Here is a 15,337-nt window from a genome sequence, read left to right as displayed (position 1 = left end):
AGCTAGATGTATTTCCGGGTGGGGGGCCTGTTGACCACGGAAAGAGGGGGACGGGGTTGGGTGAGTCTATGAGCTAAATGATTTAAAGGGGTAGCGTGTACACAAATCAGCTCTGTGAACGAGAACCCAGTAATCGTGTGAATCCTTTGTGAGTGTAAGCCCGTTGGCGACCAACCCTACGCCCCCCCATCGCCAACCCCGTATGCGAGCAGCACCAGGCGCGCGACAGCCACGCAGACGAGCGGAGACGCCACGCGGGCGCCAACCCAGGGCCACGACCCCCACCCAGCCAGCCCGGGGAGGGAGGGAGGGCGGGTGGGGGCTGGGGCTCAAGCGCAGCCCATCCCTCCTCCCACAGCCCAGCAAAGGAGCCCCCCCCCCCCCCCCCCCCCACGGGATCCAGGGTGGTCCCCTGGGCCACCCGCGCACCCATCAACCGGCCTTCAGGGATGGCAAGAGGGGACGCACCACAAACCCCACGCCTACCACCACCACCGCCCGCCCACCCGGACCACAAGCCGCAGCCCCCCAACCGGCATGGCACGCCACGGGACCCCCAGCGGCCCACCAAGCCCAGGGCAGGGCAGGGTCCCCGCCGGTGGAGGCAACACCCACCCGATACACCGGCGCCCAGCCAGCGACCCGCGACGGAGCACAGGGCGGATATCCAGTCAGAGAAGAGAGGGGAAGGCGGGGAGGCAGAAGAACGCCGAGGAACCGCCACGGGGCGACGCAAGATCGGAGCCCCGACCTTCCCCCCCACTCCCACGGCTGGCAGCCCAGGCAGAGGGGAGGCCACGCCATAGGGAAAAAGTTTGTGACCCACCTACCACCCTATAACTGTGGCTGCCAGGTTCCCGGCTGGCAGCCATCACCCAGCACTGTGATGGGATTGTGAGGGGAGGGTAGTGCAATGCATGAATGTGTCTTCCATTAATAATAAGTTATTACTACTCGAATGCAAGGCAAGGAGTATGTCAGTTTCATGCAGTTAAGATGCGTGCTTAACTCATTGGCCGCCATTGACGTACAATCGCTGTCGGGTCTCTCAATCAAAATGGATTGGACGTCTATCGCCTTCAGTGGCACTGAAACATTGTCATTCACTGCCAACCATCCCAGTTCAAGTGGATTTGACATTCATCACCGGCATTGGCAGCCAATGAGGGAAAACTTTCATTTTTATATTTAAACTAGGTTTCCACAGTATTTTATAAGCCAGGCGGGCCAGCAGGTTTTTCTTGCCAAATGACACATTTTAACCTGAGGCTAATATCGCAAAATACAGCAAAACTAGTGTCATTTTCCCAATTTATTGTACTGTATAGGAGTGGGAACCTCTTGGTTACGATACGATAGTTTGCGATACAAAGCTCACGATAACGATGATCTGACGATATGGCGAAATGATTATTGATACTTTGGTCAGGAAATCATTCTAGGATATTCTACAAACAACTAATAAACAGAAAAACAAGCTTCTACTGAATTGGAATGTGTTCAATCACCAGTAGACATCCAATCCATCTGAACTGGGAGGGTGGCAGCTAATAAACGTCTATGGCCGTCAGTGGCAGCCAATGCCAGGCAATGAGGTAATTTTGGGCCATTTAAGTTCATTTACCTGTAGATTTTCAGTTACTTCCTGTTGATCTTGGGGTATTTTATGGGTCACTTCCTGTTTGTGTTACAGAACAGGAAGTGACCTGGGAATCACCCAAATGAATAGGCAGTGACTCACAATTTAAAAGGAAATGACCTGGAAATGCCCTAAGATTAACAGCAAGTGACCTGTAAATGCCCTGAAAATCAGAATGACTGTGAAAGCTCTGGTTTCAAATGAACGTACGCTCCCAGTCTAAATGGATTGGGCGTTGAGCACAGTCAATGCAGCCTTAGAGTTAAGAGAGACACTATTATTGTTGTGAATTCCCTGCTGTGAGGGCTGGACAACGAGCTGCCTCGCTTTGGGACAATTGTGTTGCTGCGCATGCGCATAGTATTCTCAAAAGGACCGCGGTTGAGGGAAGAAAGTTCGTCCTCGGCCGAGTATTAATGTGCCTGCATTCGCATAAATAACCGTGTGCGTCGGTGATAAGTAAGTTGTAATGTTCGCCATGTATACTGAAGTCATATATGTGATGCTTGTGTTACTAGTTTATATTGTTGTTTGTAGCTTGTAGCACGTTAGCTCCGCTGGTAGCACCCCGCTGCTAACGTAGCATTCTAATTCTCACGTTGCGCCAGCGCGTGGTAATATATGTACAAAGTTGGACTGAATTGGATCGCTAGGTGTGCATTACGAATTAAATGCCATTCAATGTTCATATTTGAAATCGCTGTCCATTGCGGTCTTTGGTGACCGATTCATTTAGCTACCGAGTGCATAGCCTGCTATAACAGCTCTCTTGTTTGTAGGACTGGTCATTTATTATCGATGGTTCATTGCTTGTCCAATGCGGACATCTAGTGGTCATTTTGGTGTAACGCCTAGTTTATTTCCGCTGGAATTCATTCAATTCATTGTATTGTGAACTTTACAGGTTTATTTCACCATTATAAGTTTATTGATGTTTTTCTTAATATATTTCTTTCAGATACACAAACCACACACTCACATTAATGTCCAGATGCAATCAAAGGCACAATGGATGCAAACAACTGTAAATAAAGTTCATCAAACCAATAGAAGTTGCTGCATCTTCTCTTACCGGAGGATTAGGTCAATTATATACAGCCGGCACATTTGTCACCGAACTCCAATTCCTTACAAGTGGTCCTTCGAGCCCGGATCCTGTTTATAATTGCACTATGGCAACTTCTAGCAACTATGGAGAAGAACAACCTGCAGTTGTATCTCGTCCAATTCGGCCTCATCAACTTCCCAGACACCTACACGACTTTGTAATAGACAGCCCATCCTATCTGACCCGACGAGAGTCACCCCAGGTAATGGAGGTTGAACAAGAGGAATTTGCAGAAGATGCTTCGCTGATTGGGACAGAAGCATTGAGGCTGGAAGGGATGGAAGCACGTATGAGAGACATCGCTCGGCAAATGAGACAGCTACAGTCAGCCATGGACAGTGTCAAAGGTCAAACTCACCCTCCACGAAATCAGTTCGACTCATCATATCCTCGTCGGATTTCTAGCCTTCCTCACATTAATGGGACCACCAGAACATCCCCACTTATGGATAATCAGATGAGTTCGACATCAGCTGATGGAGGACATCGTCATCTACTAGACAACTACGAGCTTGGCCCGCCGACAACACAGTCCACACATCAGCAAGAAATCAGCTCAACGACTAAAACTGTCCGAGCTCTGCAGCCATCAGTTCAGGTAGCAGCACCTACGCTGGATCTCGGTGATCTCACTCGTCATTCAGCTGCTCTAACCGGATCAAGGCCGGAGTCTTCACAGCCATATTTAACGCAGTCTACTCATCACACCCCACTTCCTCAGAGAGTATTAACACCACCTCTACCCGTAATGCATACTGACCAGCATGTTCAGCCAATTCATCACCCAGCTCAACCAATAATAAACCGGCCTGTAGCTCCACTAACAAGGCCACCTACTCTGTATACTGCTCAGCCTGCATCTCCGCAGCCTCAAGGCACACTACAGCCATTTACCCAACAGCCGAATTATCCTCAACACGTCCAGCAGCAGATAACTTACTCACCTGGGCCGCAATTAGGATTCCAACCTCCTCCAAGACAAGTCTTCAGCACCATTCCTCAGCATCAGCCAGCGACTGATCCAGCATCTTATTCATTTCCACAAGCTGGATATCCCCCTGCTGGTCAACCACAGTTATACCAGCCTGCCTCTCAACCAGCTGCCTATTATTACCCACAGGTTGCGCCCTCTGCTGCTCAACCTACTACAGCTGCAAATAATTCCCCCTACAACAATCCTGCAACACTCAGCATGACAGAAATGGCTATTGCAGCTTCATACGGTATTCCTAAACCCAAGCTGCCATTTTTCAGTTCCGGACGGGAGAGTGACTTTATTATGCTGAAAAAAGGGCTGGATAGCTTACTTAGTCCACATAGACACCTAACTGAAGACTATAAATATCAAGTTTTACTTGATCACCTCAAACTGCCTAGTGCGTATCAAATAGCAAAGAGGTACATCCATGATCCTACACCGTACAGTAGTGCAATGGACGCTCTACAGCAACGTTATGGGCAGCCAAGACAGTTGATCCAGGGAGAACTAAAAGCCATATTGAACTCCCCACCGGTGAAACCTGGAGATTTCAAGGCTTTTGAGGACTTCTCCTCAGCTGTAAATACACTGGTGGGAATGCTAAGTCGCATGCATGGTCCCGCTCAGTCTGAGCTGCAGTGCGGTTCCCACGTTGACACTCTCCTAGCTAAACTGCCTGCTAATTACAGAGATAGTTTTGCCGAATACTGCATTAAAAGAGGGATCATCCGCAGTGGAAGCGACCAAACATACACACTACCTGACCTCGCTGAATGGCTCGATATGAAGGTTCAGGTGCTCCAGGTGTCACGACGTGCTGCAGACGGCAACTCAGCCGAGTTCAGTCACACTACACAGAAAGAGACTAAAGCAGTTAAATCACAGTGGAGCAAACCAGCTTCAGTCTACTTCAGCAGTGACTCGTCAACAGTCAAGCAACAACAGCCCTCTTCACAGAGACAGCAGACTTACTCCCAACCAAGATCAAAGAAAGATCAGTCTACAGGCAAGAAAAGAGAGCGCTTCACACCATATTGTCCATATTGCACGACCACCCAGGATCATTACCTCAACGGTTGTCCTGAGTTTGAGAAAATCACTACAGCAGAGAAAGCAGCTTGGATTAAGGACAAAGGTAAATGCTGGCGATGTGGGCGTGGCCACTCACCTGAAAGTTGTACTCTAAAGAAACTGTGTTCCACGTGCAACAAACAACACCTGCTGATACTTCATGACGTCGTGGCTCAAGACCCACAGCTAAACATCCTCACTGTTAGCACTCCCACCAACGCAGTGTACCTGGATCATGCCAGCCACTCAGGACGTGTTCTTCTGAAGGTGGTACCAGTGCTGCTTCGCCACGGTAAACGAACACTGAACACGTATGCTGTGTTAGACGACGGCTCCGAGCGCACAGTGATTCTAGCTGCAGCAGCCAAACATCTTGGGTTACGTGGAGAAGAGGAGTCTCTCCAGCTAAAGACCATCAGGCAGGACGTCTTGAAGCTCCAAGGAATGATGGTGTCATTTGAAGTATCTGCCAACACACAGCCACGCGTCTATCAACTCATCAGCCAAGCCTTCACTGCATCTGAGCTCCAGCTAGCAGAGCAGTCATGTCCAGGAAACAAGTTGTCAAGGAAATACAACCACCTGAAAGGGGTTCCTCTACACACGTTCACCAAAGTGCAGCCCATGGTACTAATCGGGTCCGACCACCCTCATTTAATAACTCCAATTCAACCAGTACGTGCAGGTCCTCTCGGAGCACCAGTAGCTATTTGCACTCGGCTCGGCTGGGCAATACAGGGACCCACTAACTTTCTTCAGCATTCACCTGGTGAGAGCTCTTTCCTTCACCTGTCGGTTGAGGCACCATGCCCTGACATACATAGGGATGTTCAGCGACTGTGGCAGCTCGACATTTTGCCATACAAAACCGAAAAGGAGGTGACACGATCCAAGCAGGACAAAACAGCCCTCACCATGCTGGACGAGAGAAGCATCAGTGTAACAGTGGAAGGCGTCTCAAGGTACGCAACGCCTCTCCTTCGAAAGAAGAAGATAGCTCTACCACGTGCATCACCTTCTGCTGTGATGCCTCTCCTGCGTGCTACAGAGCGGCGCCTAGCTACTAACCCTGAACTTGCAAAGATCTACAATCAAGAAATACACAAGCTGGTAGAAGCTGGGTATGTAGCGCAGATCACCAGTGAGGAAGCCACCAGATCTGTGGAATCCTGGTATATCCCACATCACTTAGTATACCACAACCAAAAGGCAAGAGTGGTATTCAACTGCTCCTTTCGCTACCAAGATGTTGCCCTGAATGACGACCTGCTACCAGGACCCTCTCTCGGACCTTCTCTGTTGGGAGTTCTACTTCGGTTTCGAGAACATACGGTTGCAATCAGTGGAGACATAAGAGCTATGTTTCACCAGGTCAGACTGCTCCCAGAGGATCGTCCACTCGTCCGCTTCATCTGGCGTGATATGGACAGAGACAGACCACCTGACATCTACGAGTGGCACGTTCTGCCATTTGGCACAGTGTGCAGTCCTTGCTGTGCAATATACGCTCTACAGCGCCACGTTCGAGAGCACCAGAATGAAGATGATGACATGCTGGAGACGGTAACCACTTCATTCTATGTGGATAACTGTCTGAAATCTCTCCGATCGCCACGACAAGCTAAAGATCTCCTGGACCGCCTGCGTGCATTCCTGGCCAAGGGTGGATTCGAGCTCAGACAGTGGGCATCCAACAAGACTGAGGTAATATCTCACCTTCCAACCACTGCACGATCAGCAATATCTGAACTGTGGCTAACTGCTGAAGGAGCTGAGCCCAAAGAGTCCACACTTGGACTGATATGGCACTGTGTGACGGACACACTAGGTTACAAATGTCAGCTTGCTGCACCCAAACCGCCTACTTTGCGGAATGTTTACAGAGTGCTTGCCTCACAATATGACCCTCTTGGCTACATCACCCCCTTCACCACCAGAGCCAAAGTCCTGGTCCAGGCTCTTTGGGCTACAGAACGACAGTGGGATGAGCCAATCGCCAATGAGCTACTTCCAGTATGGCAGGCATGGGAAGACGAGCTCCCTCAGCTGCAAAACATCGTCTTCCCAAGGTGTTACGTCCCAGAATCTGCTGACAACGACTCAGCAGTGAAGCAGATTCACATCTTCTGCGACGCCTCCGAGAAGGCCTACGGCTCAGTGGCCTACTTGCGATCTGAGGATGCAGAGGGACGTATCACTGTGTCATTTATTATGGCCAGGTCACGTGTCGCACCCAAACGACAACAGACGATGCCCCGACTGGAATTATGTGCTGCAGTCACAGGGGCTCAACTGGCCAATGTTCTTCAGACGGAGTTAACTTCGCCCATTCAATCTGTGGTGATGTGGTCTGATTCAACAACTGTACTGAGCTGGATACAGTCAGAGTCCAATCAGTACAAGGTATTTGTTGGTACAAGAGTGACTGAAATACTCGACTTTACCACCCCAGAATCATGGAGGTATGTTAACACAGACCTGAACCCCGCTGACGATATCACACGCGGCAAGACCCTCCTCGAGCTATCCCAGCCTAACCGTTGGAGTCAAGGGCCTACGTTCCTGTACCAGTCCTCAGATCACTGGCCAGTGAACCACTCAGTGAGTAATGAAGGTCATGACGAGTTAAAATCTCAAGCTTTCTGTGGTCACATTTCTATCACCAGCACAGAGGCACCTGATCCTGTTCAATATAATACATGGGATGAACTGCTACAAGCAACCCATTGGTCCTTACATAGGGCGGCGGGTCCTTCCATGTCAGCTGCCGATCGTACTGAAATGGAGACAACGCAGCTGAGAAGGATACAAGCTGACAGCTTCCCCGAGGAACTGAAGGCACTCAAGCAGGGGAAACCTGTACATTCTAACAGCCGTTTAAGTGCTCTTAGCCCTGAATACGATCAAGTGTTGGGCCTCATTCGAGTTGGTGGTAGACTACGCAGATTGGAGGACATTCCAGAAGACAGTCTTCATCCTGTTGTCCTTAGCCCAGATCACCCGATCACACAGCTCTTGGTGAAGGACTACGACCAGCGTCTACACCATGCTGGCTCAGAGAGGGTTTTCGCTGAGATCCGGAGAAATTTCTGGATATTACGTGGGCGACAGGTAATCAGGAAACATCAGAAACATTGTGCTGAGTGTCGTAAATGGCGTAGCACCCCTGTTGCACCGATGATGGCAGACCTGCCGGCTGCTCGGCTCCGGATCAACAAACCCCCGTTCTGGTCCACCGGAGTTGACTGTTTTGGTCCCTATACAGTGAAAGTCGGAAGAAGACATGAGAAACGGTGGGGCATCATATTCAAGTGTCTTACTTCCAGATGTGTTCACCTTCATCTGCTGCCACACTTGGACACAGACTCATTCTTGATGGCTTTGCGGCGTTTCATTTCACGACGTGGCAAGCCATATGAGATTCTATGTGACAGAGGGACAAACTTCCGAGGTGGGGAGCGTGAGCTCAAGGAATCTTTGGAAGATCTCGAGCCATCACTGAGACAACAGCTGGTAAGCCAAAGTATCACTTTCAAGTTCAATCCTCCCCTCGCTCCTCATTTTGGTGGTGCGTGGGAGAGGGAAGTAAGATCAGTCAAAGCCTCCCTTCAAGTTGTACTGCGGGAGCAAGTTGTATCTGAGGAGGTGTTGTCAACCGTCCTGGTTGAAGTGGAGGGTATACTCAACTCGAAACCACTCGGCTACTCCTCTTCTGACTTGGCTGACCCTGATCCTGTAACACCTAACTTGCTGTTGATGGGGCGGCACGACGCATCGTTTCCTCAAGCAGCATACGGCTCCAGTGAACTTCTGGGGCGCCGACGTTGGAAGCACAGCCAGGTCTTGGCGGACCAGTTCTGGAGCCAATTCACCCGCAAGTACCTTCCTGACCTTCAGCGACGCCAGAAGTGGAAAAAACCAACCGTGGCTCTTGCTACGGATCAAGTGGCCATGGTAGTGGATTCTCAGCTTCCTAGAGCACTCTGGCCTATCGGGAAGGTCGTCAAAGTTCACCCCAGTCAAGACGGGACAGTTCGTACAGCAGACATTGACATTAAGGGAACAGTCTACACTCGTCCAGTTACCAAGTTGGTACTGCTTCCAGAGATGCCTAATGACCGGGACATTGGAGTCCCCTAATCACAGCAAGTACTTGTACCTTTTTACACATTCAGGAATGAATGTGGGGGCGGCTGTTGTGAATTCCCTGCTGTGAGGGCTGGACAACGAGCTGCCTCGCTTTGGGACAATTGTGTTGCTGCGCATGCGCATAGTATTCTCAAAAGGACCGCGGTTGAGGGAAGAAAGTTCGTCCTCGGCCGAGTATTAATGTGCCTGCATTCGCATAAATAACCGTGTGCGTCGGTGATAAGTAAGTTGTAATGTTCGCCATGTATACTGAAGTCATATATGTGATGCTTGTGTTACTAGTTTATATTGTTGTTTGTAGCTTGTAGCACGTTAGCTCCGCTGGTAGCACCCCGCTGCTAACGTAGCATTCTAATTCTCACGTTGCGCCAGCGCGTGGTAATATATGTACAAAGTTGGACTGAATTGGATCGCTAGGTGTGCATTACGAATTAAATGCCATTCAATGTTCATATTTGAAATCGCTGTCCATTGCGGTCTTTGGTGACCGATTCATTTAGCTACCGAGTGCATAGCCTGCTATAACAGCTCTCTTGTTTGTAGGACTGGTCATTTATTATCGATGGTTCATTGCTTGTCCAATGCGGACATCTAGTGGTCATTTTGGTGTAACGCCTAGTTTATTTCCGCTGGAATTCATTCAATTCATTGTATTGTGAACTTTACAGGTTTATTTCACCATTATAAGTTTATTGATGTTTTTCTTAATATATTTCTTTCAGATACACAAACCACACACTCACATTAATGTCCAGATGCAATCAAAGGCACAATGGATGCAAACAACTGTAAATAAAGTTCATCAAACCAATAGAAGTTGCTGCATCTTCTCTTACCGGAGGATTAGGTCAATTATATACAGCCGGCACATTTGTCACCGAACTCCAATTCCTTACAATTATGGTGGACTATTTTGGTAGCAATTTGTTCCTTTTTGTTTTTTTGTAGACACTGACACCTTTTTAAAACGATATCTCGATTCTTGCAGGAGCATATCGATAACCTTTAGGGATACAAAGTTTCACGATATATCACCATTTCGATATTTTGTCACACTCATACTACTGTATCAATGAAGTGATGTAATTTCACCTATTAGTGTTGGAAAAAAATGAGACAAAGACACATCAGTTGAAAATAAACTGTATTGATTAGTAACCGGTACACGTTTGAGCCCTCTTTTCTGCTAGGAAATCCTTGTCAGTGCAGTACCTGTTAAAGGTTTAAGACACCATCAAAATCAACAAAAGTAGACAAGTCAGATATAGACAGGATTGTTACAAAGTATTCCCAAAAGGCACAAGAGTCAAAGAGTAGCTATGACTTCCCTCTTAAGAAAATTTGCAAAATGTGAATAAATACATCCGCTGGCACGTCCAACTGTGAACACAGTCATCAAACAATCAGCAGAGGACGATATCATATAAATATCTCTCCATAAAATATATACTTGAAATTAAGATGCCTTATTTAGTACCATTAACTCAAAAATATCAGATTTCAACCATATTTAAAAAATTGCCAAACCAACCACTCAACCCCTTAGTAAGAACAACAAATTTGGTGAAATGTGCAATTATTAGCATTTTCATAGGGCAGACGCTTTCACTCACACCATACACTCTTTAGTTGCAAGTTATTGCGAAGGAATGTTACATTAGCATAAAATGCGTCATATTAGGTACTGTGTTGAGTCCCCCGCTATTGTGACACTGAGCAGTTTTAAGACCCCATTAGTTCTTGTGGACAAACTGTAAAAAAAAAAAAAAACAAAAAAAAAAAAAACATTTGTTTTCAATCTCTGGTTCTATCTGTAAGTTTATCTCAAATCTACCCTGAATCGCACAGGACAGCAAAACACAAAAAATTGAATTTGCAAGAAAATAGCACGAAGTTTATGGTAGGAAATATACATTCACGCACATGCCTCAAACTTTGTTTGCACCACTAGGCATAGAATGGCGGTTAGTAGTGTTACATTGTGCTGCTCTAAATTATGGGAAGAAAAACTCCCAAGTAAATGATGGCCAACACATTTCCTATAAGTTGCACATATGTTTGAAATCGGTGTTTGGGAATAAATACATCATTGTTGCTGTGATAAAATCTGGATAAGACTTCTGGTTGCAAATCTTATGCAAGCTGTTATCTTTAGCTAATTTGAAGAGTGAAGAGGGGAAAGTAAAATACATCTTTTAATATGAAAAAAATATTCACAGTATGCGGGCACATCACAGTAGTACGTCACTGGCCAATGAGGAGGATGTACTTATTCGGCAATCTGTATTTAACTTGGATGGATTATTGGAGTTATATTCCTGTCGATGCTCTTCTATAAATTGCCTCAGATTTTGGTTTAGCATCAATGGTGCAAGTTTTAGCTTATAAAGAATTTCAACATAAAAAGTCAGAAGTTACTTTGCTATACTCATCTGTATGGTTAAGAGTGGTAACAGTAATCGAAAGGAAACCTCACACAGTTTTATAGGGAATCGCTAGCAAGCGTCTCTGTGGAGAGCCAGATCCTTGCCCCGTTGAGAAATTTACTGATGGGGGTTCCGTGAATACTTCGGCGACACAGGTTACCAACGGGAGTGAAAGGAAAAGAGGAGGTAAGGAATTGTGGAGGGGAATCGTTTGGGGACGCAGCCTCAAAATACATCCGCCTTTGGTCAGCAGGGGCCTCTTTTGGACTACGGGGCGGTGCGCCGGCTGGGGTGGGTGCCTTGTATTGCTTGAGATGGTTCTGTAGCATCTCAATTTCGTCCACCAGTTGTGAGAGCTTGTGGTAGGCGGTAATGGACCCCCCTTTGGAAATGCAAGCTTCTGGCACCCAGCGAAGGAAGTAGAGCTTCCAGAGAGGCAAGTGAGATGGTGTGAGGAGTGGGATCAAGAGGCCCTGCTGATCAGCGGGGCGGGAGAACCACTCCCTGAAGAAGCGCTCCGACGGACTCTCCACCACATATTTTAGTGGTGAGAAGTCGTTTTTTAACTCCGATCCCAGAGAACCTCGACGGGTGAGTGCATCCTCCCCGCCTTTTAGTCCATTACGCAGAGATGCAGAGGCCCCTCGGAAGCCGGAACCATATTTCTGTGAAAAAATGTCATTGAAGATGTTATCATTAGGCCTGTCTCAATAATTACTATATTGAAAACAAGTTTCTTGCACCATTTTAAGTCAAATTTAATGCTTTTAGGACATTTTTAAAACCTTAAAAATATCATTTAAGACCAAATAATGTTTAACAATTACTGATGAAGAAAAAAACCAACATTTCATTGTAAACATAGACCTGCTGCCACAGACCAGTGGTATTTTTCTCCTCTCATGTGTGACTCGACAGCTTTGACCCCCATTGCCCCTAACGAAAGTCTTTCTGTAAGACTGCACCGGGACTTTGCAAAGACTTTGATTATCCGGATTTTGAAGAAATTTTAAGACTTTTTAAGGACCCGCGGGAACCCTGGATTTATCGTCCATTATATAAAGTTTTTACTACTACATACTACATGCTGCTTCGAGGATTCGTTTAATTAGAGTGATGTTGTAATTGGCTGTTTTGAAAGTGTTGGATTTAGTTTTATTGATTTGGATGGATGCACTGCCATCTAGTGGCAACAATGAATATTAGATAACTTATTTAACACGGCTAAATCAAGCTGCTCCCTGTCAAAACCAACATACGGTATGCTTTTGATTGAGCTAATATTTTTATGCTTTCGTTATTTAGTTTAGAATTAGCAGGTATTTGTGGGAATATGTGTGTGAACGATTTGTGAAGAGAATAGTATTAAAATAAAAAATAAAGTTAGCATTTTATAGCTTTTAAGCTAGCGGACTTTTGCTATGCAAGTTAGACAATTTTTCTTTTTTTGTACTTAGATCCTCATTTATTAATTTTCTATATCGTTTGAGGCTAAACTGAGATATTTGAATTTTAAAAAAATACATTTGTTGCACTTCTGAAATGAAAGTGCACTTTTGCAGTTTGAAGAAAAACTGAGTTTTATTTTGTATTTACATTTAATGCTCTTTTGAAAGTGTAATCTTAGCAACCCAAAATAAATGATTGCAAGCATAATCACTTATTTGTTTTACATATCCAAAAATTTATTCTCTAACGCATCAAATGTTCTTAATCCGATTACTCGATTATTCGAATTGATCGATTAATCAATTACTTAAACAATCAAGAGCTGATAGTTTTTACTACGTGGACTATCGTCTGATAAAATAAAACAATTATAAAATAATAGTTTTTAGTATTTAGTTGGTATGCTCCTCACCTCTGGAACAAGTTACCCTCCTTAGGTCTGAAGTGTGCTCAAACTGTTAGCTCCTTTAAATCAGGGCTAAAATCGATTTTGTTTAACCCTTTAACACCGAACGTGTCGGCAGCGACGCGTTTACGCATATCGTCTTTGAAGCTTCGTCACGCTGTATTTACGTCACCCACGTGCCGCTGGTTGGTCTCGTTTGAAAGTGTGGAAGTTGATGTCCACACCAGTTTTTATTTGAAGTCAATCGGCCAAGAAAAACGGGAGATAATGTCATTTGAGTTTTATAGTTTTATTGCACTCATAAATATGCATTAAAACGCTGCATGGACCATGTATCCATCTCCATATTTCCATCATTTCTTTTCCTTTTTCAAAACCGAAAGCAGCACAAAAGACTACATATCCCAAGAGCCGTTGTGATGTCAAGAAAGACTAACCAAATCTGATCATTTTTAAATAAATTTCCGAGCGAGGCGCCAACTATTGAAAGGGAGGCATGCGAAGCAAGCAACGGCCGGATGGTTTGAGCGAGGGACTGAAACGTGCAGAATGAATCTAAAACTACATTTAGAGCAAGCTAATGCATTATTTCATTAACTCAAGGAAGAAGATGAGCCGTATTTGTCGTTTTCTTGGGAAGAGTCGGCGTCTCGGCGAGCAGAAGTGACAGCAGCGCGCAAATGGCGAAAGAGTAGGCTCTATGACGCTCCGTGACCTGTTCAAGAAGAAGCTTTACTGAGAGCGCAAAAAAAAAAAAAAAAACTTTACTGGGTCGCATCCCTGAAAAATTTTAATTGAACTGAACTACTTGTCAATATTTTTTAAAATACTTTTTTTTCAATGTTATATATATTTTTTCTTCACTATATCCTTTTCAATTTTTATGTAGATGTGTGTTCGAGAAGCTTGATTGCATGCACGTATATACATTTGATAAGGTGATGGGTACAACACCTAAATTCACAAAGAGATATCCTCCAAACCCTTTTTGTGTTAGAGAATATATAGATAATTTTTCTCACTATTTTGCACAGTATATAACCTGTTTTGACCATAGTATGTGTAAAGGCCAAAAACACCTATGACCATACCTGCTGTTTGTGTTGAATTGTCAAACAAAACTATTCAATCTTATTTTTTTCTATTGAATGTTTATCCTAACAAGTTGAATAAATCTTATCAAGCTTCAAAACGGTTGGTCGAGCATGTTTGGTTGTCAATGGGACATCAACATTACAAATTTTGAAAAAATATTTTGGGATTTTTTTGTCTTTTTGGGTCCAAAATGTGGATTATAATTGGTCAGTGAAGAAAACAACAGTTGAGACATGAAGTTCAAGGTGTCCTGAAAAAAGGGACCCAACTCTGCCATTGTGAACATTTTTTTCTTTGAAATATAAAGGCAACATCAAATGCATGCAAATTCGGCCAAAATAGGCTTAGGTGTTAAAAGGTTAAGCTATTTGCTTTTTATTCATTTTCTGCTTTATTTCTATTTCCGATTTCAAATATTGTTATTTATTTTTATTTCAACTTTTGATTTAATGCGATTAGGTAGAGATAAATGTATTCCCTGTTTCAATACTCTTTGTCTTAACTTTCTTTTAATGTAGTGCTGCAACAATTAATCGATTAAGTCGAGTAATTCAATTAGGAAAAAGATTCGAATTAAATTTTGCTGCTTCGAGCATTCATTCAATTAAAGTGGTGCTGTAATGGTTTGTTTCAAAGTGTTTGCATTGAGTTTTATTGAGTTGGGTGGATACACTGCCTGCTAATGGCAACAGTGAATATGACGTAACTCATTTTACATGGCTGAGTCCAGCTGTTCCCTGTTAAGACCAACATAAGCTAAGTTTTTGTTTGAGCTAATGTTTTTTAATGCATTCGTAAGTTATTTTATAGATATATTTAGCAGTTATTTGTGGAGATATGTGTTTGAACCATTTGTTAAGATAATTGAAAAAAAAAAAAAAAAAAAAGTTTGCATTTTATAGCATTTAAGCTAACGAACTTTTGCTATGCAAGTTAGCCAATTGTTCTTTTGTTGTACTTTGATGCTCCTGATGTATTTTTTGTACAGTTTGAGCCTCAGCTCAGGTTTTTTAAA

General features: G+C 44.7%; 2 protein-coding genes across 3 annotated transcripts in view; one reads left to right on the top strand and one right to left on the bottom strand.

The window, feature by feature from the left end:
• The first annotated feature begins 477 nt into the window (after positions 1 to 477).
• Positions 478 to 15,171, top strand: LOC130925859 (uncharacterized). Of its 2 annotated transcripts, none has more exons than XR_009066041.1 (2): positions 478 to 9,169; positions 9,669 to 15,171. XR_009066041.1 is itself a non-coding variant. In XM_057851362.1 (2 exons), exon 2 carries the CDS (start codon positions 2,812 to 2,814, stop codon positions 8,935 to 8,937), a length of 6,126 nt encoding a protein of 2,041 aa, XP_057707345.1. In that variant the 5' UTR covers positions 478 to 2,098; positions 2,598 to 2,811; the 3' UTR covers positions 8,938 to 15,171. The 2 variants fall into 2 exon arrangements, 1 of the variants encoding a protein (XP_057707345.1); XM_057851362.1 differs by having other exon boundaries at positions 478 to 2,098; positions 2,598 to 15,171.
• Positions 10,074 to 15,337, bottom strand: part of mtmr10 (myotubularin related protein 10) — a 24,069-nt gene continuing 18,805 nt past the window's right edge. The window contains exon 16 of the mRNA XM_057851671.1: positions 10,074 to 12,037. Within this exon, the coding sequence (XP_057707654.1) occupies positions 11,429 to 12,037 (609 nt within the window). The 3' untranslated portion in view covers positions 10,074 to 11,428. The remainder of the gene's footprint in view (positions 12,038 to 15,337) is intronic.

The sequence above is a fragment of the Corythoichthys intestinalis genome, chromosome 1 (genome assembly GCF_030265065.1).
Source record: "Corythoichthys intestinalis isolate RoL2023-P3 chromosome 1, ASM3026506v1, whole genome shotgun sequence".
NCBI classification, from domain to species: Eukaryota; Metazoa; Chordata; class Actinopteri; order Syngnathiformes; family Syngnathidae; genus Corythoichthys; species Corythoichthys intestinalis.
Note: the sequence above shows the minus strand (reverse complement) of the source record. Positions and strands in the feature narration are given on the sequence as shown.

Excerpts from the sequence above, each read along its gene's own strand:
- LOC130925859 (XM_057851362.1), top strand. The coding sequence starts at position 2,812 with ATGGCAACTTCTAGCAACTATGGAGAAGAACAACCTGCAGTTGTATCT.